Source organism: Pseudorca crassidens, chromosome 3, assembly GCF_039906515.1.
Source record: "Pseudorca crassidens isolate mPseCra1 chromosome 3, mPseCra1.hap1, whole genome shotgun sequence".
Lineage (NCBI taxonomy): Eukaryota > Metazoa > Chordata > Mammalia > Artiodactyla > Delphinidae > Pseudorca > Pseudorca crassidens.
The window spans coordinates 38,494,378-38,520,190 of NC_090298.1; the positions used below are offsets into that span (position 1 = coordinate 38,494,378).

A 25,813-nucleotide genomic window follows, 5' to 3' on the forward strand; every position below is an offset into this window, starting at 1 on the left:
CTACCAGGGAAGCCCAAAGCAATTTTTAAAGTTGAATCTCCTGGAGGCACTTTGAGCCTCAAGATTTGATGAGTATTTCCTCAAGACCTGTAGGCCTTCTTTACACATTTAAAAGAGACACATAAAATGTGTACTAGGATTGTGTGTTTGTGTGTGTATGTGTGTCCATGTGTTTAGTATCTGTTAGTTCATTAGGATGGCAAGGCGGGGGCAAGAGAAAAAGACTGAGGAAAGAAAAAGAAAAGGGAAGTTAAGAAAAGGAATAAGGGAAGGAAATGTATATGATATATCTATCCTTCACTAGGTTAAATTTGGCAAATGGAGGAAAGAAGGTTAAAAGAGAATGTACATGATCAAAATAATCAAAAGATGATAATAGTTTCTGCCTTTGCAGAGACCAAAGTGCATAAATACAAGGATTTATTATATTTACCCAGTAGGAATATTTATAAAACCACAGGAAGGAAATGAGTCTGAGTGCAGAGGGACTATAGGGAGGGATGAAGGAGGGGACCATCTGAAATCATGGCAGTGATGAGTCAGCCCATTCTGCTACTGATGGGACTTTGGGGATAGAATTCGTATTTTGTCATAGCAGCTAGCTGGATTTCACAATTTTTAGGAAAAAGTAAACAATTTCTCATGTGTGCTGGTAAATTAATGTGAAACAAAGCCCAAGATAGTTAATATGGCAACAGACTGCATTTCCCAAATACCATCAGGGACAGTGAAATTCACTTATCTATCAGAGAATATGGGTTTTTCATGAAGATAATTACCCAACTTGAACAACTAGTCTCTATTATGAGATTGAGACCTTTAAAGTTTTGGTTTAATGATGGTAAGAGTAAAATACTTTGAGTTTATTTTTTCCTATGGGGGAGAACTGTGGATTACATTCTGGGGTTTGTCCTTACTTGATGAAATCAAAAGCAGGCAACCTTTGTGCGTCTCCAAATTATTTTTAAATTTTATGGGTTCCTAAAATCCCAAGTCCTGGAGCCACTGATACAGAACACCAAAGCATATTCTCACAGTCTAGGAATGCAATAACTCAGACACCTAGAGGAGTATTATAAAAGGTCTGAGTTGGGAGGGCTAAATAAATAAATAAATTCAAGAGACTGCTACAAGAGAGGTACAAATAACCTGGCAACCTGATCTTTCAAACTAAAACCTGTGTTTTAAACTGGGGGAGGGAGCACTGGGAAGACACTGTGAAGCTCCATTTTCAAGGTCACCACTTATGATTCAATAGAAAGCACATGATGCCTTTTTTTTCAGCTGTATTTTTAGTATTGTAATAATAATTTTAAAAATTGAGGATTTATTTGTTTATTTTCTACAACAATTATTTTGTGAACACAACAGGATTTTAGATGATGGCATAAGATCCAAGACCTTTACCTAATGGTAAAGATTTATTTCAGCACAAAAACTAGGTATTTTCTTCCCAACAAATTTGAGGATTTAGAATTCTAAGAATATAATGCTAAAGTTATTACTCTACAAATTATTAGTACTGACCTTTGAAATTAAATGTGCCCCTTTGTTCCTTTTTCTCCTCAAAGAAACAAGAATAACTTCCCATTTGTTCGCTATTAACGATGGTGAACCTAAAGATAATTTAAGTTATTAATACAGGCTTAGTTCTCAAAAAACTCTCCTTAATGAAAATGAAAGACTCAGCCGTTAATCAAAATTTAAAGATGAAAAAAATTTGTAAATGTGCAAATTAGAATATTAGCATAACATTCAAGTGACAGCAAAGGAAAGGATGCTCATTCAGGAAAATATTTAGAATTTAATTTCATCTAGCCATACAGGTTAAAATTTTGTTTACTCACATGTATTGGGTATACAGGATGCTTCCTGTTGCATTGATGAGATAGTTATTCTCAAGTAGTTCATCACCTTTTTTCCAAGTCACATTTACTGAATTCAGATCTCCAGATGTCATGAACTGGCATGTGAGTTCTATATTAGAAGGTCTTTCTAAAGTGATATTTTTTTCGACTGGCATATTGGAATGTTCTGTTTACCACAAAAGAAAACAAACAAAACGATGTTGTAAAAGTTACATTTAGGGGAAATCCAAGATATAAAAAAGTTTAAATAATCAACAATAGGGCTATATCAGCAGTTTCCTAATGTAACAACAGTGCTATATCAACAGTTTCCTAATGTAACATTCCTTTGAAGAATTATTCCTCTGTAACATATATTTAGTTCCCTTTATTATTTTCTTTCATAGGCACAGCTGAAGAAAAGTTTTGTTACAACAGAAATGGAATCACAAAAGCCTAACGCTGTGATCTTAATCTGCTTAAACTCACTAGCTGACAAGGATACAGGGGGAAGAGTACTGTTGAAAGAAGTGCCATGTGCTCTGACAGTGTAGAAACAGTACAACCGTAGAAACAAACAAACTAGTAAGGAGAGAAAGGAGTGACTGTTTCAGCTCCTTTCAGTAATCATGTTATTGGTAGTTACTACAAGGAAGTTTTGTATATAATGTGGGTTTGTGTGATATACTAATTCTATCGTTCCCAGTCTTCTTACTCCTTAAGAATTTGTAGGGATGGGATAAAGATACAGTCGTGAGACAGAAGAATTTAAATAAACATCTTGCAGTTCTGAATTTTCACTGCATTTGAAATATCAGTACAAAGCCATTAGGTGATACATCTATATATAAATATGTAGATATAGATATTGATATATATATCCAACTTAGAGCCAGCTTTTTAAAATTTTGAACAGTGGTAAATAAAGAAAAAAATATCAAGTAAGCACACTGCTCTTCCTATACTAAATGTACCACTGGTAACCAAATAATGAAGGAAGATAACTTTCTGTTTATAGAATTCCAGCAAATAAATGAAGAAATCATAGAAATACAGTACAATGATGCAGGAAACCCTGGTGAATCATGAATCCAGTCATTTTGCATCAACTACTGCAATCATCTCAAAAACAGAATTGTGTGTCTCCTGAGGAGGAACACCCCACTACCTAAGAAGTAATCTTGTCCAAAAACAAAAACAAAAAGTAAAGTGGAAGGGGGCAGAGCATGGGCTCTAGGCACTCAGGCAGTAGTTGTGGCACGTGGGCTCAGTAGTTGTGGCTTGCAGGCTCTAGAGCACAGGCTCAGTAGTTGTGGCACACGGGCTTAGTTGCTCCGTGGCATGTGGGATCTTCCCAGACCAGGGCTCGAACCTGTGTCCCCTGCATTGGCAGGCAGATTCTTAACCACTGCGCCCCAGGAATGTACCCCTATGTAATAAAACAATTTTAAAAAGCAAGGAAGTGACTATACAAAAATCAGAACAGTGATGGTTACTTTTAATGGGAAGGAAAGGGCTGTGTTTGGGAGAGGGCATTGCATTATATAAACATGTCTCCATCTCACGCTCAATAGCATAGTATCATTAAAAGTAGAATGCAGAGCCAAAATGTAGCAAGAAAAAAAATAGAACTTAAAATAGCATAACATCCCTTTTAATTACATTTAAAACTTCACAAAAGTGCTTCCTTAAGCAATGACTACGTGCAAAGTTTTGCCAACAGTGAAGTACAACTAGTGTGAAGTGCTTTGCGAGCACATGCTTGAAATAACCGCTCGTGTAATTCTAAAATTGCTGAATTTAATTTTATGCCCAAAAAGTAAAACAAAACAAAACAAAAACCCTAGCTATGGGAAGACCTTAACAAAATTCAATTATACAGGGAAAAAAAATTGAGTCAGTAAAACTGAAGGGATTTATACATTTCAGCATATGTACATGCAGAAATTATACGAGGTACTAGTAATAGGAGAAAATGTTTCAAGATCTGCTGTATTTGGTTCTGAGCTTCTGTTTTCTATAAATTTTCCTCACTTCATCTTTAGCTCTATGACAGCCTTAAAACTTAGTCCTGTCTGTCAAAGAAATTTACTTCGTTAGCCAATTTCTTAAGAGTTTTCTACACACAGTCTCTGTCCTCACCCATGTTCTCATTTCAATATGGCATATTCTAGTATCTTACCACATTACAGAAAGTGCTTTCTCTTGGGTTAAAAATGGCCTATTTAACCTGATGACCTCTTTTCAGAGCTCATGTTTTGTTTGATGTCTCTGAAATATCAGATGTTGCCAGAGACTACCGACTCCTAGAAATTCCCTTTACTTCACTCCCATTTCATGATCCTAACATTCTGCTAGCCACACCAATTCTTCCAACTACCCCTAAATGTTGGTCTCCCTTGGGACTTTGCTCTCTGGTCTCTTTACTTTTCTGTTTGACACTCCCATGTTGGATTCAACTATTATTTCTAATATCCTTTACTTGTAAAACTCTTGGCTCCATTCAAGACTTCCTTCTTGATCCCCAGGCCCACAGCTCCAGTTGCCTACTGAGCATCTAAACCTAGATATCCCAAAGGTTCTTCAAACTCAAAATACCCGAGGGAGATGCATTAGCCTTCTCTTCCCCTGACCCCTAAGATTAAATCACATCCAGTAGAATTCAGTCGATTCTTACCTCTGAAATGTCAATCAGATTTGCTCAGTTGTCTCTAACTCTTCTTACTGTAGGGCTTTGATAGGGTTGAGAACATGCTATCCCTAAAATATGGCACCTTGGTATACTAAATGTCTTAAGCTGAAGGAGTTTGTGAAAATAGCAGAAGCAGAAAGGTCACTCTGACATTCCCCCTGTGCTTCTCCCTTGAATCAGGTCATAAAACCTTCATGGGAGAGGTGCCTTCTCTATAGCTGGGGGAAAGGAGCATCCTTATCTCCACAGACAAAGGGACACATAGAAGAATTATAACAAATAGGATTTGCTAAATTTCCCCCAGTTTGTTACACTTATCTCATACTCTCTGATCTATCATATTCTCCCACGACTCTCCACTCTTCATCAAGCCTAGCATAAAAATACTCAGATTTAACTGTTTCTTTGGGTCCTCCTCTCCTTATGAAGGATGCTGTGTCACATAAAACTTAACTTAATTTGTATGCTTTAATCCTGTTAAACTATGTTTGTCAGTTTAATTTTCAGACCCAGTTAGGGACCCTAAGAGGGTCAAGGAAAACTTTTTCCTCCCCTACACCTTCATTACCTTTCACCAGGATGAGAAAAATGACTTCCTAACTTCTCTTGGCTACAGTTTCTCCTCCTCTACATGTTTTTTTTAACAACACCAAAGTTGTCCTTCTAAAGTAAAACTCAGATTATTATTCTACTCTGATTAGGTACCTTTCATTTGCCAAAAAAAGTATACTTTTTTTTGGTTTTTAATTAGTGGTAGTAACACGAGACCTACCCTCTTATCTGTAGGCACGATGTTGTACAGTAGTAGATCTCTAGAACTTATTCACCTTGCTTAACTGAAACTTAGACATTTGACTAATACCTCCCCATTTCCCACCCCTCCCCAACCCCTGGCAACCACCACTCTATTCTTTGCTTCTGTGAATTTGACTGTTTTAGATACATCATGTCACAATAGCCAAGATGTGGAAACAACCCAAACGTCAATGGATGAATGGACAAAAACAGTGTGGTATATACAAACAATGGAACATCCCTCATCCTTTAAAAAGGAGGAACTTCATTTGGCAATATGCCACAACATGGATGAACCCCAAGGACACCAGGCCCAATGAAATAAGGCAGCCAGAGAAGGACGAACACTGCACGATTCCATGCATATGGAGGGGTCTGCATTTTTGCAGTCTCTGCTCATAGTAGTTACAGCCTTTTTTTGGTACTGCATGGCTCCTTTGAAGACTGAACTGGTTTGGTTTATCTTCCTGCTTTGTGTATGAAAGGAAAGCTTAGCTTATAAAGAAAGACGAGGCCTCAGGAGGTCAAAATGCCTAGGACATGTGGTAGGTGGACCATCACTCAACTCTACAAAAGACTCTTTCACATCTGGCAAAACTCTGCTTTAGGAATAAAATCTTTGTAGACGTCTGTGAGTCTCCTCCCTAGGTCTGAGCTGCGCTGATTCCTGCTGGATGCTGCTCAACCCAAGTCTAACTCGTGCAGGGTTCCCCTGCGCAGAACGAGGAGGCCCAGGCCTCGCTCCAGTGCATGGAGCTGTAAGAGGTCCCGGCAGTCAGAGCACCCAGAAAAGGCTGTTTGACTCTTGCATTATTTCTTTGGCACCTCGTGAGGCTGATGACAAACTTTCCTGGGGAGAACTGGCAGGGAGATGTAGCTGCATTATCACCCCTAGCAGGAAACAGTATAGAGATATTAACATTCCAGAAGGTGATTCCAGGGCACTGTGCTCTGCTTGGTGATGTGGTTCACTGGAGCCTCCTAAGTTAGAATATGAATTATTACCCCATTTCACAAGAGAGCAGCCCAATGTCAGGGGCTCTGTGCCTGAGGTTACTTACAGGGCAAAACAAAGTATATTTCTATTGAACATCTCAGTTTCCCCATTTATAAAATGGGACAATACATATTTCATAAGATAGTAGAAAGGATTAAATGAACTATCATAAGAAAAGTATTAGTAATATAGTAATTGCTGAATAATTACACACTTCCTCCCTATCACCATTTATCTCATTTGGGTAGTATAACAAAAGTTATCATGTATGTTGCTAAAAGTTATACATTGATTATATCATTTAATCTTCACAGAAGTTCTACAGGGTAAGTACCATTATTCTCATCACTATTTCATAGATGAGAAAATTGAGGCAAAGAGAGGTCGACTATCTTGCCCAAAACCATGCATCAAGATAATAACAGCAGAGAATCTCAAATTTAGGTGTGACTGAGTCCAGATTCTCACAACCAACTCTCAAAGATATGAAATGCTCATGACAGTGAAATTTACTTCTTCATCACTTTCAAACTACTGAACCAAGGTTTTAAATGAAAGAAAACATTAAAAGAAGATGAAACAAATTTATAATTTAGCAATGTGATGATAGATGATGTGATCAACTTTTTTTAATTTAAAAAAATTTTTCTCTTCCAGTTTGAGATATAATTGGCATACAGCACTATATAAGTTTAAGGTGTACAGAATAATGTTGTGATTTACATACCTTATGAAATGATTACCACAGTAAGTTTACGGACCATCCATCACTTCATAGAGATACAAAATAAATGAAAAAGAAAAAATATTTTTTCCTTGATCAACATATTTTAAACATTCATACTTTCAACTAAGTTACGCAACGTAACCTTTCTTCTTGCCAAGCCATCCTCCAAGCCCTAATTGTTATCTCACTGTTTTTCATACTTTGCTGATGCTTCTGCAGCCTGATTTCCTTCCTGTCAGGAAATCACAAGCATCAAAAATACGTAGAAAGTTTTATCCCTAATACTAAAATATTTTTTGGTTAGCCAGAAAACTAATGTGTCCATTTAACTCAATGGACAATGTTTCAACTTCCCCAAAACTCCACAACTGCAATGCATTTCTGCTGTTTTAGAATGTTATGAAAACATCCATGACATCGACATTTCCAAGACCATACCCATTTGCTCGGTTTCTGAACTACACTTTTAAAAAGAATGTTCTTTAAATCATACAGTAATTTACCTCTGTCTAAATACTCTCTTAAAAATTTAAGGGTAAGCTGGGACAAAGAGAGTGGCATGGACATATATGCACTACCAAATGTAAAATAGATAGCTAGTGGGAAGCAGCCGCATAGCACAGGGAGATCAGCTCGGTGCTTTGTGACCACCTAGAGGGGTGGGATAGGGAGGGTGGGAGGGAGGGAGATGCAAGAGGGAAGAGATATGGGGATATATGTATATGTATAACTGATTCACTTTGTCATAAAGCAGAAACTAACACATAATTGTAAAGCAGTTATACTTGAATAAAGATGTTAAAAAAAAAAGTATATGGACATTTCTTAACATCAAAAACACAAACAGGGGCTTCCCTGGTGGCGCAGTGGTTGAGAATCTGCCTGCTAATGCAGGGGACACGGGTTCGAGCCCTGGTCTGGGAGGATCCCACATGCCGCGGAGCAACTAGGCCCGTGAGCCACAACTACTGAGCCTGCGCGTCTGGAGCCTGTGCTCCGCAACAAGAGAGGCCGCGATAGTGAGAGCCCTGCGCACCGTGATGAAGAGTGGCCCCCGCTTGCCACAACTAGAGAAAGCCCTCGCACAGAAACGAAGACGCAGCACAGCAAAAATAAATTAATTAATTAATAAACTCCTACCCCCAACATCTTCTAAAAAAAACACAAGCAACCTGATTAAAAAATGGGCAGAGGACCTGAACAGACATTCTTCCAGAGAGACATACAGATGGCCAACAAGCATGTGAAAAGATGCTCAACATCACTAATCGTCAGGGAAATGCAAATCAAAAGCACAATGAGATAGCACCTCACACCTGTCAGAATGGCTATTGCCAAAAAGACAACAAATAGCAAGTACCGGTGAGGATGTGGAGAAAAGGGAACCCTTATGCACTATTGGTGGGAATGTGAATTGGTGCAGCCCTTACAGAAAACACGATGGAAGTTTCTCAAAAAATTATATATAGAATTACCATACGATCCAGCAACTCCACTCCTGGGTATCTATCCGAAGGAAACAAAAACACTAATTCAAAAAGATATATGTACCTCTATGTCCACTGCAGCATTATTTACAATTGCCAAGATATGGAAGTAACCTAAGTGCCCATTAATAGATGAATGGATAAAGAAGATGTGGTGTACACACACACACACACACACACACACACACAATGGAATATTACTCAGCCATAAAAAAAGAATGAAATCTTGCCATTTGCAACAACATGAATGACCTAGAGGGTATTATGCAAACTGAAATAAGTCAGACAGAGAAAGATAATTACTGTATGATTTCACCTATATGTGGAATCTAAAAAACAAATGAACAAACATAACCAAACAGAAACAGAGTCACAGATACAGAGAACAAACAGGTGGCTGCCAGAGGGGAGGTGGGTATAGGGTTGAGAGAAATAGGTGAGGGAGATTAGGAGGTATAAACTTCTAGTTACAAAATGAATAAGTCACAAATGTGAAATGTACAGTGTTGGGAATATAGCCAATAATAATGTAACATATTTGGTGACAGATGGTATAGACTTAGCTATACTTATAGTGGTGATCATTTTGAAATATATAGCAATATCTAATCACTAAAATGTGCTCCAGGAACTAACATAGTGTTGTGGAATCAATTATACTTCAAAAACAAACTCATAGAAAAAGAGATCAGATCTGTGGTTACCAGAGGCAGGGGTGAGGGGAAGGGAAACTGGATGGTGGCCAAAAGGTACAAACTTCCAGTTACAAGATAAATAAGTACTAGGGATATAATGTACAATTTGACAAATATGATTAACACCTGCTGTGTGTTATGTTAATACTGTACTGAACACTGGAAATATGCTAAGACAGTAGATTTCAAGTGCATTCTACACATACAAAAAATGATAACTGTGAGATGGTATGTTAATTAGTTTGCTTGACTGTAGTAATATATATATCCATATAGTCATGTTGTACATCTTAATTATATACAGTGTTTATTAAAAATTATATATATATGGAAAAATTTAACTATAATAGATAACCTAAGTCAAATGAGATCTAAATCATCACAGGTGATAATAGAGTATCATAAAAATACTAATTCTCCCCCAAATTAATCTATAGATTCAGTGAAAAAATCAGTCAAAATCCAAAAAGTATTTTTTATGGAACTTGATTAGAAACAAAAAACCCACATGAAAGAGTAAAAGTCCAGGAAATAGGAAAAGTTATCTTTTAAAAAAAGAACAGGGGCTTCCCTGGTGGCGCAGTGGTTGAGAGTCTGCCTGCCGATGCAGGGGACACGGGTTCGTGCCCCGGTCCGGGAAGATCCCACATGCCGCGGAGCGGCTGGGCTTGTGAGCCATGGCCGCTGGGCCTGCGTGTCCGGCGCCTGTGCTCCACAATGGGAGAGGCCACAACAGTGAGAGGCCTGCGTACCGCAAAAAAAAAAAAAAAAAAAAAAAAAAAAGAACAAAAGTATAATGTTTCAAAAATTAATATTAATTTGTTAGTGCTGCTAGAAAACACCTAGAAAATTAATGGAATAAATAAGCAGAATTTTTCAGAAGCAAGTTGGAAACTATTAGTGGATCAGGAAATAAATTTGGTAGTTACCACCAGATTTGTTTTTTAATGGGTTGTAAGAAAAGAGAAATTATCAAGTGTAACACATCTGTTAGGTGTGGGTGTTGCTTGACGTGTGGGTGCATGCATGGTAGTGCATCAGTTTACAAGGTAAGTTGTTCCTTACTTTGTGTAGCACTATAAAAAGTTTGAAAAACATTGAAACAGTAGAGAGACAGAATAGCATATGGGAATTTGGAATATGATTAGTGTGCTATTTCACAGCAGTAGGAAAAAGAACTGTTCAGTAAAGGGTGTTGGGACATTAGCTATCTATATAAAATAGTAATAAAGTTAGTGCTCTATCGCACACAATACGTAAAACCATATTTTAAATGGTTTAAAAACTGAAGGTTAAAAACTCCTATTAAGAACTCCTATGAAAATATTAGGAGAAATGTGTAAATGAAATTTCTACACAATAAAAAACACCATGTAAAATTTTAAAGACAAGAAAGAACATTTGCAACTTTTATAAAAAGTACAGATTAGTACTCAAAATGTATAGCTGTCTCATTTACATACATTGAAGAATTTATAAGCCCAATAGGAAAATGAATAAAGGGTATTTAACAGATAAACATACACAGATATAAGTATGCCTAACTCCAGGATGCAAATTAAAACAATAATTTGTTTTATTAACAGTTTTTCACACTCAGAAAAGCGAAGAGTTTAATACTATCAAGGTTGGTCAGGATCTAGAGAAAATTATACTCAAATATGCAGATGGGGGAAGGGGTAAATTGTCAGGCTACTTCGGAGGGCAGTTTGCAAGTATGTATTAAAATTAAAATGTGCATAGTTTCTAACTCAGCAATTCTACTTGTGGCAATTATTCTAGAGGAACACACACAACCATGCCCAGAAAGAGATATGTAGAAGTGTTCACTGCTCATGGTTTACAATAGAAAAAAATTTAAACAAACTCAGATCTAGTGGGTAGAGGCCAAGGATGCTGCTAAACAACCTACAGTGCCCTGAACATGCTCCCCCCAACTCCAGCAACAAAGAGTTATCCAACCCAAACTGTCACTATTTATGCTAATGAGAAACCCTAGTGTAAAACAAAAGTTGCTAACAGCCACTACCAATTGTGTTACTATGGGCGATCCCTCTTCTACCTTCTCTTTCACTCTCTGTGTATATTAGGATTCACATTTTTTTTCCTCTGTACATCTACAGTCTACATAAGATTTGATAACTGGTGGTCTGCTTCTGAGAAACATCCTAAACATGTGCACCTCATTAGAGTCATTCTGGGATCTTCCCTGCAACAAAGTGTCTGAGCAGCCAAATGTAAGGGACTCTCGCTTCTTTTCTTTTTTCAATCTGATTGACCAGGCACTTGAACCAGGAATCTGAATGGTCCTAATACAACTTCTTGTCTAGCTGGTCTAAGCAACATGGCTGCCTTTCCTGACCTTGACTAATCTTCCCAAATTTTACTCCATGCCTTGATATATGTATCTGTAGCTCCAATGCCTGCTTTGTCTATCTCCCTGTCTCACGAGGTCCTTGCCAGGCCAGCTGCTCACACCTCAAAATGATAAATAAAATGTGCCCGTGGGGAGAGCCTATGCCAACATTACCAGGGTAGTCAAGAAAGCTGCCAGCTGATGCTTTGGTTTTAACCTCGTGGGTTAAACTATAACACACTAATGGAGGCACCAAACACTATAATATGCACAGAGAAAGAAAAAAATAAAACAATAAAGAAATACTCTCATTGCTGTAATACAATGACTTCTGAATATTGACATTGGGAAACCTAGCACAGTCATGTTAAAATAGTCCATTATTAAAAGAACAATTTTTGAAACACAGTGACATCAGACAACTGGAAAAAAAACACTTCATGCTTAGTGAAGTCAATTATACTTTTACAAAGATATCCATTATCTCAGCAAATGCAATTTCCAAGACAAACCTATTTAGCAAAGGGCAATCAGAATACCTTTGTTTTCATTGTTTTTGAAACTTCTTTCTTTCCATAGTCTCATAGCAAATCTAAGTTTCCTTAAAATAGGTATAATTGTATTAATAACACTGCTGAAAGAAATGAGTAACTGGGCATTAAGAAAGGCTGCAAAGTATGATGGTTAATAGCGTGGCGCCTGCAAATTGCAAATAGTAATAGTACCCATTGCTTAGGGTTCTTATGAGGTTTAAACTAAGTTATATGTAGAAATACATACATGGTACATAGTCGATACCATATGTCTGTTAAGTAAATGATTAGCAGTATTTTAAAAACATAAAACAGGTAAACAATTAGGCTTTCATGAACCAAAGGTCATGTTTTTCACTCTCCAAGGCACAGGACCTGTTTCCCAGTCTCAAGCATCTTTGAGGAAATGTGCTATGAACTGGGCCAAAAGTTGTCATGCTGGTCCAGAATCTGCAACTAATGTACTACATTTGCATCTCTGTAAAAAAAAATTTTTATCCCAACAGAGAGATCAACTTCTAAAATGGCCAGAGGGGAAGAGAAAACAAGTAACAACACAGAAATGTTAAGCACAATTCAAATAAACAATGATATGACAAAATATGAAAACATTCTATTTATGAAGTAGATTAAAAATCCTGATGGTAACAATAAGAAGAAAGCCTATGGTTCCTAATAAGCATAAGTATGTCTTCAGATTTAAATTCTATATTTCAATAAAGGCAGTTCCTAAGACCAAACTTCTTGATGGGAAGGCAAACAGAACAACAAGGGTCACAGTTCAGAGATCCTGTGTTTCGAAATTAATGTCAAATCTTTTCTTTTGTCAAATAAAAACAAACCTAGACTTAAATAAGGAGAGACTTTATTCCAGAAGTCTATTGCAATAGGGAAAAATGCTCCAAGCTTTGGATCTACAAGTATCTCACTGTCAAATAGAAAAAGACTTTTATAGGGAGGGGTAAGCAGGCTAGCAGGAACTTTTGAGAAGAAATGAGGCAACTGTTGGCTAGAAGCAGACAGCACGATTGGGCTGTGGTCATGCATTTACTGCTTGCTCAGACTTGAGGCATGCCAAGTTCAGGGGTCTGGGAGGAAGAGAAAAGCCTGACTAAAGTTTGATCAGGCCAAAGCTGAAGGTGAGTGATGGACAATTGTGAACACATGCTCTCATGAATACTGTAGGAATACTGGTACCAGAATAAAAGAGTGGTTAGGAGTGAAACCCTCCAAACGGGTTAAGTAAATAACCAACCTGACATCAACTAAAAAGTCCAATTTTTGCTCTCCCTTTGGGCCCCTGACCCTTTTTTTCCCAGGCTCCAGCTACACAGGATAAGTGAGAGGTGTGCTGCTGCCAGGTCAATCAAAGGATTTGCAAACTTATGTTTTCACATAAATCTCTCTTAAAGAAACATTCCATCCTAACAAAGGAAACCAACGACTAGAACGCGCAAAAAGTAAAAGAAGAAGTAGCAACACAGGAGTGTTGTAATTACTTTTTACAAGTAGGAATAAGCTCCAAATACTAGGATGGGGACATCTGGGAACAAACAGTGGTTGCACAAAGTCATAAAAATGTTCTCCTACCAGAAAACTCACTGCAAATATTCCACTGGTATCAGATTGGGGAGAGGGGCACACCTTTAATTCATATTAAACAGAAATAGAGAAACCGTTCTTAAACTAGAGGACAGTTAAAGCCTGGACATATAATTGGATGAAACTTATTAGTGACTTAAAAAATAGGATTAAAATTCTAATTATACTTTTGATATTGTTGCTAAAACAGATAACTACTCTTGCTCATTTAAAGAACTCTGAGATTACTTTTAAAATACTGGAATCCAAAACTGTGAAAAGAGAAAGCAGACTTGAGTTTTATGTCAGGATTCTTCGCTTGATTTTCCATAGCAGTCATAGATAACATCTTTAATTTTTTGCCTAAAGGCCTTCCAGCAGATACATGAATTCTCCTCTCAGTGAACAGTGGTTTGAACAGATGTACCAGCAAGGTGTGATGAAAACCGAAGAGCATCTGCACATCAAAATGAGCCCTCCTCTCGTCCCAGGTGCCCTCCTTCTAGAGAGCATTTAACCCCCATGCCTGGAAAGGCTGCCTCCTCCCTCACACAGGGCACGTCAGCCTGGTCGCACGGGACCCCATCACACTGTGTTATGACTGTATAAGGTACTGGTGTGTCTCTCCCGCCAGTCTGGCAGGCTTTAGTACTTCATAAGTCATAAAGTAGCTTAATTAAAAATGAAAAATTATCTGGCATTATATTATTTGAAACACAATACACTTACCAGTCAGTGATATGTTATGACTCTCCAAGGAAAGGTTAGAGTATTTTGCCATCATTTCTTCCCGGACAGGTAGGCTTGTGAAAGATGCAGCTGTAAGAATAAGAACATGTGATTACATATTATTATCAAGGTTAAGTGACTGTCTAAAAGCTAGTTCACAGCAGCTAAAATGGTATATTGTATACTATTAATGAAAAATAATGTTTTCAGGAAGCTCTGATTCACTAGGTCTTACACGCTCCACAGACATTCAGAAACACACTGAGCTATTAAATGTAACAAAATTTCCAATTTTTCTATGTTCTTTTCTTACTGAAAAATCCCTATTGATTACATCAAATGGCTTTAAAAAAAAACCTTTCCTTATCCTAAAAGTATTCATAGTTTCTTTATAAAACATAAATGAAGATATGGAGAAATTAGATAAGAGTGCCAGGGAAAAAAAGGACATAGAAAGGCAGAGAGAAGATGAGAGCACAAAAAGGGACAGAGAGACCAAAATAAAGGGCATAAAAAAGGAATAAGAGAGAGTGCACTGGGCGCTAGAGGACAGAGAACATAAATGGATGGACAGGGAGAGTCTGTGCTGCTCTGTTTTCCAGCTATGGTGACGGTCCACTGTGTCCTCTACCAAACCAACTTTCCATTTTTCTGTCACTTATGTCTTCTTTCAAAAACATTCATCGAAGAAACAAGGTTTCCATTTCCACCTGTCCCACTCTCCTCAAAGATTCTTTTTTTTTTTTTTTAACACTAGCTACTGTTTTTTTGACTTTAGGACACAGACCTTACCTCCCACGAAAACTACCCCAACTTTACCAAACAAGTCAGAGGAGAAAGGCTCATTATTGTAAACTTGGCTGCATTCTTAAGACCCTTCATTCACTTTAAATTAAACCTGGGCCTTTTTTACACCACATTTTTAATACTGTGCTCAGAAAGTTATTCCTAGTGCAAGATTAGACTTCTAGTTCTTTTCTTATATGTATGAAAAATGTTACCAAAGCAAGTGATCATTTTTGTTGCTTCAGCTTACACACAGCTTTTCAATATTGCCTAATAAAAAAACCTACCTCGCAGAACCTAGGTCTCCAATTAGCCATATTCCAGAGCTTTTATCACTTCTAATACAGTCTTGGAAGGTGGGATGCACTTTCCCATAAAATAGTCCTTTAACAAATAACATACCTAAATCATACCACCCTCTGACACTGATTATTTAGGAAAATATGCCCTGAGTTTCTCACTAGGCTGCCAGGAATACAAAACTTCTCCTCCACCCACACCTAATATTCATTCATTCCTATTCTCTCTCTCTGTCACTCTCTCTCAAGCACACACACACATTGCCAAAAAGTCACCTATCAATATGAAAATTCTTTTTTTCTATTATTGGGCATAGCTCACTTACAGGTTGCAGGAAGCCAGGAGGGAGCAGCATCTGGGAACAGCAGATGGGAAAGAAAGAACTGTTCCACTCTATCATCTGTTCTGTGAAGCTTGCAAACATAAGCTTTGATATCTTTGCTTCCTTTGCTAGGGAGACCTTTTTTCTTGGCCTAGCCTATTGCAGAGCAGAATGCCATCATGAAGATCTTCACCACACTTTTTATCCCCGAAACAAGCTCATAACCCTTTGGAGATGGTCTGACTATTATTATTATCATTATCATTATTCTTAGTCACAGTATCAGCAATAGTAAGGATGACGTAAGCTGAAAAAATGCTGTCATTCTGATTCTCATTTCACTTAAATACGTGAACACATACAGCATACATGCTTGATGCCAGTAAGGAATGTGAAGCTGAGTAAATTTGGTTCCTGCAGGGCTGCATGGATCATAATAATGTTGGTTTAGGCCCACAATTTGTGATTGAGAGTCATTAAAATGTCAGAGTAGCACCCATTTATAGTATTGACTGTAACTAGCCTATGTGGTGTATACAAGTTGGTATGTGAGCTACAGAGTATGAAGTGTGATTTACATCTTTGAAGGACTCTGGAGGTAGAATAGAGCTGGAGATAATGCCAAGGAGATGAGCTCTGAGGCTGGGGTTATCTTCCCATTTTGCATCAACAGGATGTGGATGGATGGGTCCCCCTAGGACCTACATTAGAACAAGGAGAGAAAAGGGGTCTAGGCTTGGCTTGGGCAAAATATAAGCTTATGAAAGTTGAAGGAATAGGAGGAAAAGGAAAAACCAAGCTTCAAGAGTAGGAAAATTTGGATAGTTCCAGAATATAGTAACTGTTGTGACCACTTCCAATTGCCAACTCATATATTAAAAATACAAACAGACATCTATAATCCAGCCACCACCTGTATCCTAACTTCCTATTGCCTTTAAAGCATTCATGATCAGGCTCCAGACTCCACTGAAGAAGCCCCAAGTGCAAAAGGGCATGTATAACTGTTGTGATTTTTGTCTTGGGAAAAGTTCCTCTAAGAGTCTTGAGTACAAGAGCAGGACAGTCTGCAAAAGGTGTTAGAATATTAAAGTGAGAAGTTCATTGTTTAGCCAAGATATTTTTTAATCAAAAAAGTGAGAATGTAAACCTTATTGCTTTCAGTAGGAGGACAGCTGGCAAGAGGCTGATGCAGCTGATGTTAGTGTCTAAAGGAAATTGGCAGGAGATTCAGGCAGATGTGGTTTGAATATTTCCCTGAAAGGATTAGGCTGAGTCACAAAAAGAAGTACAGAATGGAGAGTCAGGGATTTGTATCCTGGTCCAAGTTCTGCCAATGACTTGTTACTTGGGGTTTCATTTCATGGAGAAGGGAGGATCAGAAAAACTGGATAATATTGAGTGATGGTGCCAAGATCATAACACTCATTCCTTAAGTTATCGTACTCACTGCTCTATTAATCATTGCTGGAAATTTTCCACTTAGCATTCTTTTACAGGTAGTTGCCAAAATGCCAGCATAAAAGAGTAGCTTTTAGTAGTTGTGACAGAGATTAAAAGATTTTTCTCCCTCTACTTGGGCGATGGGGCATGAGGGTGTTGCATCAAAGAACTGTGTAACATTCTAATTTTCACCTATATTGTTTCATGGGAAATTGCAAAATGATCTCCACTTAGATATCTTTAACATATTACATTTTATAACAGACATTCCTAGAAGGGTTTATAATTTATGCTATTAACATTTTAAATGAAATAAACATGCTATAATTTCTATTTAATATTAAGGTAACATTTTCACTAGTTTAAATGGGGCCCTATTAAATTGAAGTAAATTGGGAAGAAAAAAAAGATAAACACTAAAAAACTGCATTGGGTTTTAAGATTTGCTTTTATTTAAGTCAGAAAATCAGTTCAACTATACCTCTGTTTAAGAATAAGCATTTTGGGGCTTCCCTGGTGGCGCAGTGGTTCAGAGTCTGCCTGCCAATGCAGGGGACACGGGTTCGAGCCCTGGTATGGGAGGATACCACATACCGCGGAGCAACTGGGGCCGTGCGCCATGGCCGCTCAGCCTGCGCGTCCGGAGCCTGTGCTCCGCAACAACAGAGGCTGCGACAGTGAGAGGCCTGCGCACCACGATGAAGAGTGGCCCCCGCTTGCCACAACTAGAGAAAGCCCTCGCACAGAAATGAAGACCCAACACAGCCATCAGTAAATAAATTAATTAATTTAAAAAAAAAAAAAAAGCATTTTCTCTAACATACCCCCCACAAATCTCTTATATTTTAAAATCTTGGAAGGGTCTGGACATCATTTAAAGAAAGGTATAAGAAACAGCTATTAGGATAAATACCATTCCCTGCCTTTCTCTCTCTCATCCACATAATGTATTGATTGCTATCAACATGTATAATTAAAATTATTTTAATAAGTCTTAGTTTTAGCATTCTGATAAATAGCAATATAAATGTGCAACCCAATGACAGAAACACAACCTAGGAATGGATAACATATATTATAAAACAGAGGTTTCAAACTCAGAATATATTTCCCCGTGGAAGCAACACTATCATTATACATAACCATGAGATCCCACACCAAATTGTAAAAGCCATTTAAGCCATGATATAGCTGAACTATAGCATTAAAATATCTAATTACCAATACTACATTTAGAGTTCTACCGCTGGGCTCTAGGAATATAGGATCCCTATCCCCTGTCCCTAGCGGCAGTAGTAAAAGAAGAGAAGGGGAATACGGCTACCTGGATTCCTAGACACTATACCCCAGAGAGAGTTTGTCAAGAAAAGAAGAGGAAAGAAGTTTTGGCAAGAAAATAAATTCCTGATGGGAACATTTATAAGTCAGACTTTCTAAGTCAGGGACAGGTAACAGTCTAGATAGGGAACTCATATTTTTTTTATATACATAGGAACTATTGGACAAGAAGGTCATTTTTAGATTAGTTTAAAAAAAATTAAAGAACAATTAAAAAGCCTAATGACAAAAGCAATGTGTACTTTTACACAGCCTTGTAAAACTATTTTTAAAACTTGGTTACACAGAAATGCAAATAAATTGACCTTTTCTTTAAAATATGATTTTTGCAATAAAATATATTTTGAAGGGCAGTGTGGAAACTAATGTTTCAAACTACCTCCACCTGGGTCATTAAGATATTTTAACGGTGAAACTTACGCCAAATAAAACTAGGATTTCTGCTCTTTCTAGAGACTGTGGGTTTTTTTAATGTTTCATGCACTAGGTTATTCTCTTATAGGACTTAGATTTTGTTAATGGTTCTCAACTAGAGGTGATTCTCTTCTTCCCTGCACCCTGCCCAGGGGATATTTAACAATGTCTGGAGACACTCAGGTTATCACAACTTGGAGGTTACTACTTGTACCTGGTAGGTTATATTAGTTTCGCAGTGTTGCCATACCAAATTACCACAAATACGGTGACTTAAAACAACAGAAGTTTATTCGCTCAGAGTTCTAGAGGCTAGAAGGCTGAAATCAAGGTGCAGGGCCTTGCTCCCTCTAAAGGTGCCAAGTAAGAATTGTTCCTGCCTCTTCCTAGCTTCTGGTGGTTGCCAGCAATCCTTGGCATTCCCTGGCTCCATTTTTACACATCCATCTTCCCTCTGTGTGTCTGTGTCTCTAGATCCAAATCTCCCTCTCACTTCTTTCATAAAGACACAGTCATTGGGTTAAGGGTCTATCCTAATGTAACATGACCTCATGTAACATGACCTCATTTTACCTTGATTACATCTGCAAAGACCCTACTCTCAAATAAGGTCACTTTCACAGATACCAAGGGTCAGGACTTGAACATCTTTTGGGGGGTGACACAACTCACCCACTACAAAGGTAGAGGCCAGTGAGGCTGCTAAGCATTCTACAGGACAGCCCCCCATAGAATTATCCAGCCCAAAATGTCAATAATGCCAAAGTTGAGAAATCCTGATTTCAAAACAGGTACATCTTCAACCCTCATTCCTCAAAGTGATGATTTTTAAAAATCTTCAAGTGGCCCTATAGCCCTGAGGTCCTGTTTTACATGGTTTAGGTGCAGATATTTTAAAGCATGAACATTTGCAGCCCTACCTATTTTGAGGACCTTTTCCAAAGAGGCACCAAGTGCTGGATGGCGTTTTAAAATGCAAACTAGGAAACCAGTTACAGCTGTTAGCTAGCTCCAGGCTCTTGGCTACATCACAAAAGCAGTCTGGGCTTCAAGATCAATCAGATGAGACATCTAAATTCTCTTTCAGGATCTCAGAACTATATAATTATAAGGCAATAGTAAAAAAAGATTCTATCTTGAGAGTAGGGATACATTAGTAATGATATGACCACAGTAACTTTAAAAATACCAGAAAAATATTATTTTCAATTAAAAGAGAAACACCATTTTTAAATATAACATCTATTAATTCTATACTAACAATATATTATTTGAGATATTTTGTTGTGCATGAATAGTGACTATGTTTTATTAGGAGTAGAGAGTTTAATTTTAGTAAACCATTGTGAGGTTGTTTTCCTTCTATGTCAATGTGTGTGTCCTAAGTTGTTTATTTCCGAGGTTCACCTAATATTGTGAAATATGTGAGGCCAGCTATACATAAGTAACTTGAAAAGATTACAATCTAGGACAGACAGCCTCAACACTTACAATCTGTCTCTGTTTGAGGGCAAATACTCCTTTGGAAAATCGTACCTAATTACATAAACTGATGACTATTTCTCAGCTATCCTTGTAGTTTGTCTGTTAATTCAAGCTTTCTCAGAGTTGAAATTCTTTTTGCTTTTAAAGCAATCTCAAACTAACAGAAAAGTTTTCCGTACAGAGTAAAGAATGTTTCCCCTGAACCACTGGGGAACAAGTTGGTCACCTGATGACCCATTCGACCTCAGAAACATTACAACATTATTTCCTACAAAGGACATAGTCCACTTCACCCCAATACTGCTGTTAAAATCAGGAAATTAGCATTTATGCACTATCATCTCATCCCACATCTTATCTAAGTTTCAACAAAAGTCTTTATAATGTACTTTTTTAGTCAAAGGTTTCAGCTCAGGATCACATGAGCTGTCATGAGCCATGTCCCTCTATTCTCTTCACTCTAAACAGCTTTAGTCTCTCCTGACTTTTATGACCTTGATGCTTATGAAAGTTCCAGGATAGTTAAGTTGTAATACGATTACATTCAGAGTAGACATCTTTGGCAGGAAAATCACAGAGGTGATGTGTTCTTCTCACTGCATCCTATCAGATGACACACAATTTTATTTCTTTCTTTACTGATTTACACTCTGATCATTTGATTAAAGTGGTGTCTGCCAGGCTTCTCCACTTAGAAGTTATTCTTTCTCCCTTTTCATTAATGCCAATTTTGTGGGAAGTTACTTGGAACTATATAATATTTTGTGCCTAATCAAACTTTCAATTGACTCATGTAATTAATTAAGTTCAGTATGTACTCATGAATACTTATATAATTCAATGGACATTATTGAGTGCATATGGATACTAGTCCATTAGTATTATTATTTACTTTCACGCTCTATTTGTCCATTCGTACCCACTTCACTTTGGCTTCTGTATCCTTTTGACATCACCCATTATTCTTTGAACACTTCACTGCTTTCTGGCATAAGATGTTCCAGGCTTATCCTATCCTTTCCCCCCTCCAGTCCTGATATCAGCCATTTCTATAAAAAGTCCAAGTTATTATTAGTGAAAAAAAAATGTATTTAGAGTCAAGATTTGGGTGCTAAGTATGTCCATCACTGCTCCATCGCAGTGGGCAGACCTAAGAATACATGTGTACATATTCATAGACACACACACAACATATATATAATGGGTATAATATACATACATATATACAGTTGGCCCTTGAACAATAAGGGTTTGAACTTCAAGGGTCCACTTATACGCATATTTTTTTCAAGAGTAAATACTACGTTACTGCATGGTCCATGGTTGGTTCAATCCTTAGATGCACTGATACAGAAGGCTGACTATAAATTATACATAGATTAACCTTTGTGTTCAGGGATCACCTGTCAATATATATGACACATATATGCATTATACATATATTTACACATACACGTTTATATTTATGCATCTATTTATATAGATATATATAGACATAAGACATGGATAGAGATAGATATTTAAAGTCATGAATTCACGCTAATGCTGCCAATTGCAGTCCAACACCACAAGGTTCATTTTAGTCTTCCCCGTTTATTTCCTTCTTCTCTAGAGAAAAACCTAGATTCTATTATCCTCACCAGCTTTACTTATCTGATCAATCCGCCCATATATAACTAATCTCCTGTTGGCCCCAAAGAGATGTCTTCCTCACCCACTTAGGCTCCAGCATCCTGCACTGTCTGCTCCTGCATGCTTTACCTCCATCCTGTGATCAGGGTCAGACCTGCATGCCATAGCTGCGTAGAAGCCCTTGTCACTGCTCAGCGCTGAGGCCTCTCGCCAGACCACCCTTCTGTAGGAACGCCCACCTCATGTGCTTCGGCTCTAACACTCTACACGGGGCTGCCCTCCTACCTGGATGCCATCCTGACTGGGCTCAGCTTCTAATTCCCTGATCTGAAACAGTTTGGGTCCCTTCAACAGGGGAGACGCTTCCGCATTTCCCCACCTAATGACTACAGGACTCATTCCCAGAAGGAAGGGAAGGAGATGGGGATGAGAGATGGGGATAAAAGACCAGGACGAGGAAGAGCCAGTTGAACTAATTCTTAACAAAAGTGTATATAATGTAATTTCAAATGTGATGGTAATTTAGGGTCAAAATTTTGATGCCCCAGATATAACCCTATTAAAGACAGGCTTATATCCCATCCGTTCCTTTAAAGTTTAAATGCCATGACAGGTAAAAACTGCTAAAGTTTTCTGCTTAGATATAGACTAACAATGTAAGGCATATGTAGGTACTCGAATATTTGTTCCAACAAATATTTACTACCGGGCAGTTGCTCTGTGTGTCTCTAGAAAGGAAGGGGGCATTGATCAAGGAAGCATGTAAGCAACATCCTTTAGAAGTTAAAAATGATCATTTCAAATGACTCCCCTGCAAACATTTTTCAAAAGATAAGCATGACCCTTTCCTTCAATTTGTTCCCCCATAAGAGTAATAATAATGATTTTTAAATATTCCCATTTATGTAATATTTCTCCTTCATAAAGATATTCTACATTTCTTATTTAATTAAAACAGCCTAAAAGAGTTAAGGTGAGTCCTTGTGCCAACTATATTCCAGGACTCAAACTGAGTCAGCAAGCCCTACAACCCAAATCTAGCATTTGTATCCACACACTCTGCTGTCAGTGATTCCAAACTTTCATAAACATACCCACTCATCTCAGAGAGACAACTGAGTTTAAGAACACAGTATTTGGAATCGGACTGAACATGCTAAATTTCCTGCTCTACTGCTTAATCATTTGTACTTAGGCAACTATTTAGCCTCTCTAAATTCCAAGTTCCTCATCTGAAAGTCAGGGATAATAAAAACTAACCCATAGAGCTATAAACTATATGGTGCAATGCCTGGGACACAGTTGTCACATAGTAAATATGATACATTTATGATAAAAAATGATAAACATTTTTATTTTTAAAATTTGGCCCCAAATCTTAGGTTTATAGAACACCTACTTCCAAGTAGTTAAAAGCACGTAGGTAAAAAATAGCCAGTAAACTTCACAATGGTCTTTAGCGAGGAGGAAACTGAACCTCACCGACATCGATACAGTATCTATAAAGTGAGATGAGGCTGCCTCACAAGTTTTAATTCTGCCTTGAAATGAAATGTTAAGTAACTTCATGCCTTTTATATGTCACATTCTTCCATAATTTTAGCTTAAGTGGAGCTTAAAGGACAGGACTTGTGCTACATACACACACAGACATCGGCCGTACATATATACATCATTCTATTTATTTAAAACTTTATTTGTTAATTTATTCCACCTTCATTTGTTTCCTACTTTTCTCTTTGGAAGTCTGCTCTAAGTGTCAATTTAAACCTGACTCCCTGATACCAATGGAATACCTATCCAACAGTGCACTCTCTAGGCCATATCATTTCAAAGCAGTGGTTTTCAACCTGCTTAGGATCATATGATTAAAATCACATGGGAGCTTTTAAAACTCCTCACGTGTAGGCTGAATCCCAGGCCAACTGAATCAGAATTTTTGAGGGCAGGATCCACTTATCAGCATTTTTAATGCTCGCTGGTAGTTCCAACATACAGCCAACTCGAGAACCAAAGTTCTAGGACACACCTAGAATGCGTTGGTCCTCAGAAGTGTAGTACTCTCAGGTGAATGATAGGTGAATCAGGGATAGCCCAGGGTGTAGAAAACGTCCTTGACCATTCTTTATAAGTGGTGTGAATGAAAAAGAGAAAGGTGGCTGCAAAGCGGGGTGAGGAAATTTAGAAACTGAGGCAACCCAAAATGTTTTGTCCAAGTTGTTAACAGCTAGGCCTGTTAAAGGACATTTATTTAAAAATGGGTAATCTTATTATTTGATTATCTTTCCATCTTCAAAGTATGTTACAAAAAATCTACATGCTATAAGCTCATAAAAAATGAATTCCTATTAAAGGTTCGAAACCTTGTGTAGAATAATATCCTGATTTTAGTTACTGATGGGCAATATTTGCAAACTTGGAGGTGGACTGTTATCCTAATCAGCCGCTAATACTTTGAAATTTATAACACAGGAACTTGCATTAGAAAGTACGTTAGATAGAATACTTTCACCATAAAAAGTAATTATAAACAGGTGAAGCTAAAATGGCAAATCCGGTGTTCGTTTCCCTGATGCTTTGCACCAAAATCCCTCTTTCAGTGTCTTAATACAACCACAAATACAAACAAAGAAAAACCCATGGTCTTTGTTTTCAAAGACCAAGGTAGAAAAGAAGATACACACATTATTATCCTTAAGTCGTGGGGCTTTGTTTTGTTGTTGTTGTGTTATTTCAGCTCAGCTCTAAAAAACATCATCAAAGCCAACCCACCTGCCAGGAAGGGAGGAGGGGATATTTAAGCCTCACTATCGATTTAAGTGAAGGGCCTTGGGAAATGTGGCTTTCAGAAATCCTGCCACTTTAGCAGAGGCCAAGTCGCTGCCTTGTTCCTGCCCGTACCCTCACGCCCTTTTCCTAGGAACACCAGACACTGCCCTACTACCCACGACCCCGTCTCGTAGGGCGCTGTTCGTTCCAGCGGAGGAGCCCGAACCACACCGGCCTCTCGGCTAGTTTAGATAACCCTAGCGTGGCAGACGGGCGGAGGCGGACGCCGTTCCCCACCCGCGGTAACCAGCATCCCCGCGCGCTCTCCGCCCCCTCGTTGGCCCAGAAACCATCACACCTGGGGTACGGCCGTCCTCCGAGCTCCGGCGCACCGGGGCGAGGAGGCACAGGAGGAGCAGCGGCAGGGGCGGCGCCCGGGGCCCCCGCAAACTGGGGAGGGAGCGCATGGCGCCAGCAGGTCCGCCGCGGTCCTCGCGCACCCACCGCCGTCGGTCCCCGGAGTCGCAGCGCACACTCGCCGGCGGCCCGGCACCCGCTGCCAGGCCCGGGGGCAGGACACTCGAGAAAAGGCGGAGTGGGAGGGGCCGGCCGCCCTGCCCTTCTCCCCTGAGACACTCTGACCGCGCCAGCAGCACACCCAGAGCTGCGCCCGGCCCGCCATCAATTATGCAGCCAGCGGCCGGCTGCAGGAGCGCCCGGATGTGCGGTGGCCACCCCCGCGCCGCATCTTCCGCCGCCTCCTCTCCGCCCCAGCAGGTCAGGGAGGGAGATAGGTGAAGACGCTGGCAGGTGGCGCCTAGCCCATCTCCTGGGAGAGAGGTCGAAACTCCTAATATTTATATATCTATAGATATATCTGCAGAC

At 38.6% G+C, this 25,813-nt stretch overlaps 1 protein-coding gene across 1 annotated transcript in view; it reads right to left on the bottom strand.

Annotated features, from left to right (window-relative positions):
• EMB (embigin) overlaps positions 1-25,597 on the bottom strand; it is a 43,051-nt gene extending 17,454 nt beyond the window's left edge. Inside the window, exons 1-4 of the mRNA XM_067730651.1 lie at positions 25,287-25,597; positions 14,440-14,529; positions 1,848-2,034; positions 1,528-1,616 (exon numbers count right to left, since the gene is read on the bottom strand). Coding sequence (XP_067586752.1) covers positions 1,528-1,616; positions 1,848-2,034; positions 14,440-14,529; positions 25,287-25,395 — 475 coding nt within the window. The 5' untranslated portion in view covers positions 25,396-25,597. The remainder of the gene's footprint in view (positions 1-1,527; positions 1,617-1,847; positions 2,035-14,439; positions 14,530-25,286) is intronic.
• Positions 25,598-25,813: the final 216 nt, after the last annotated feature.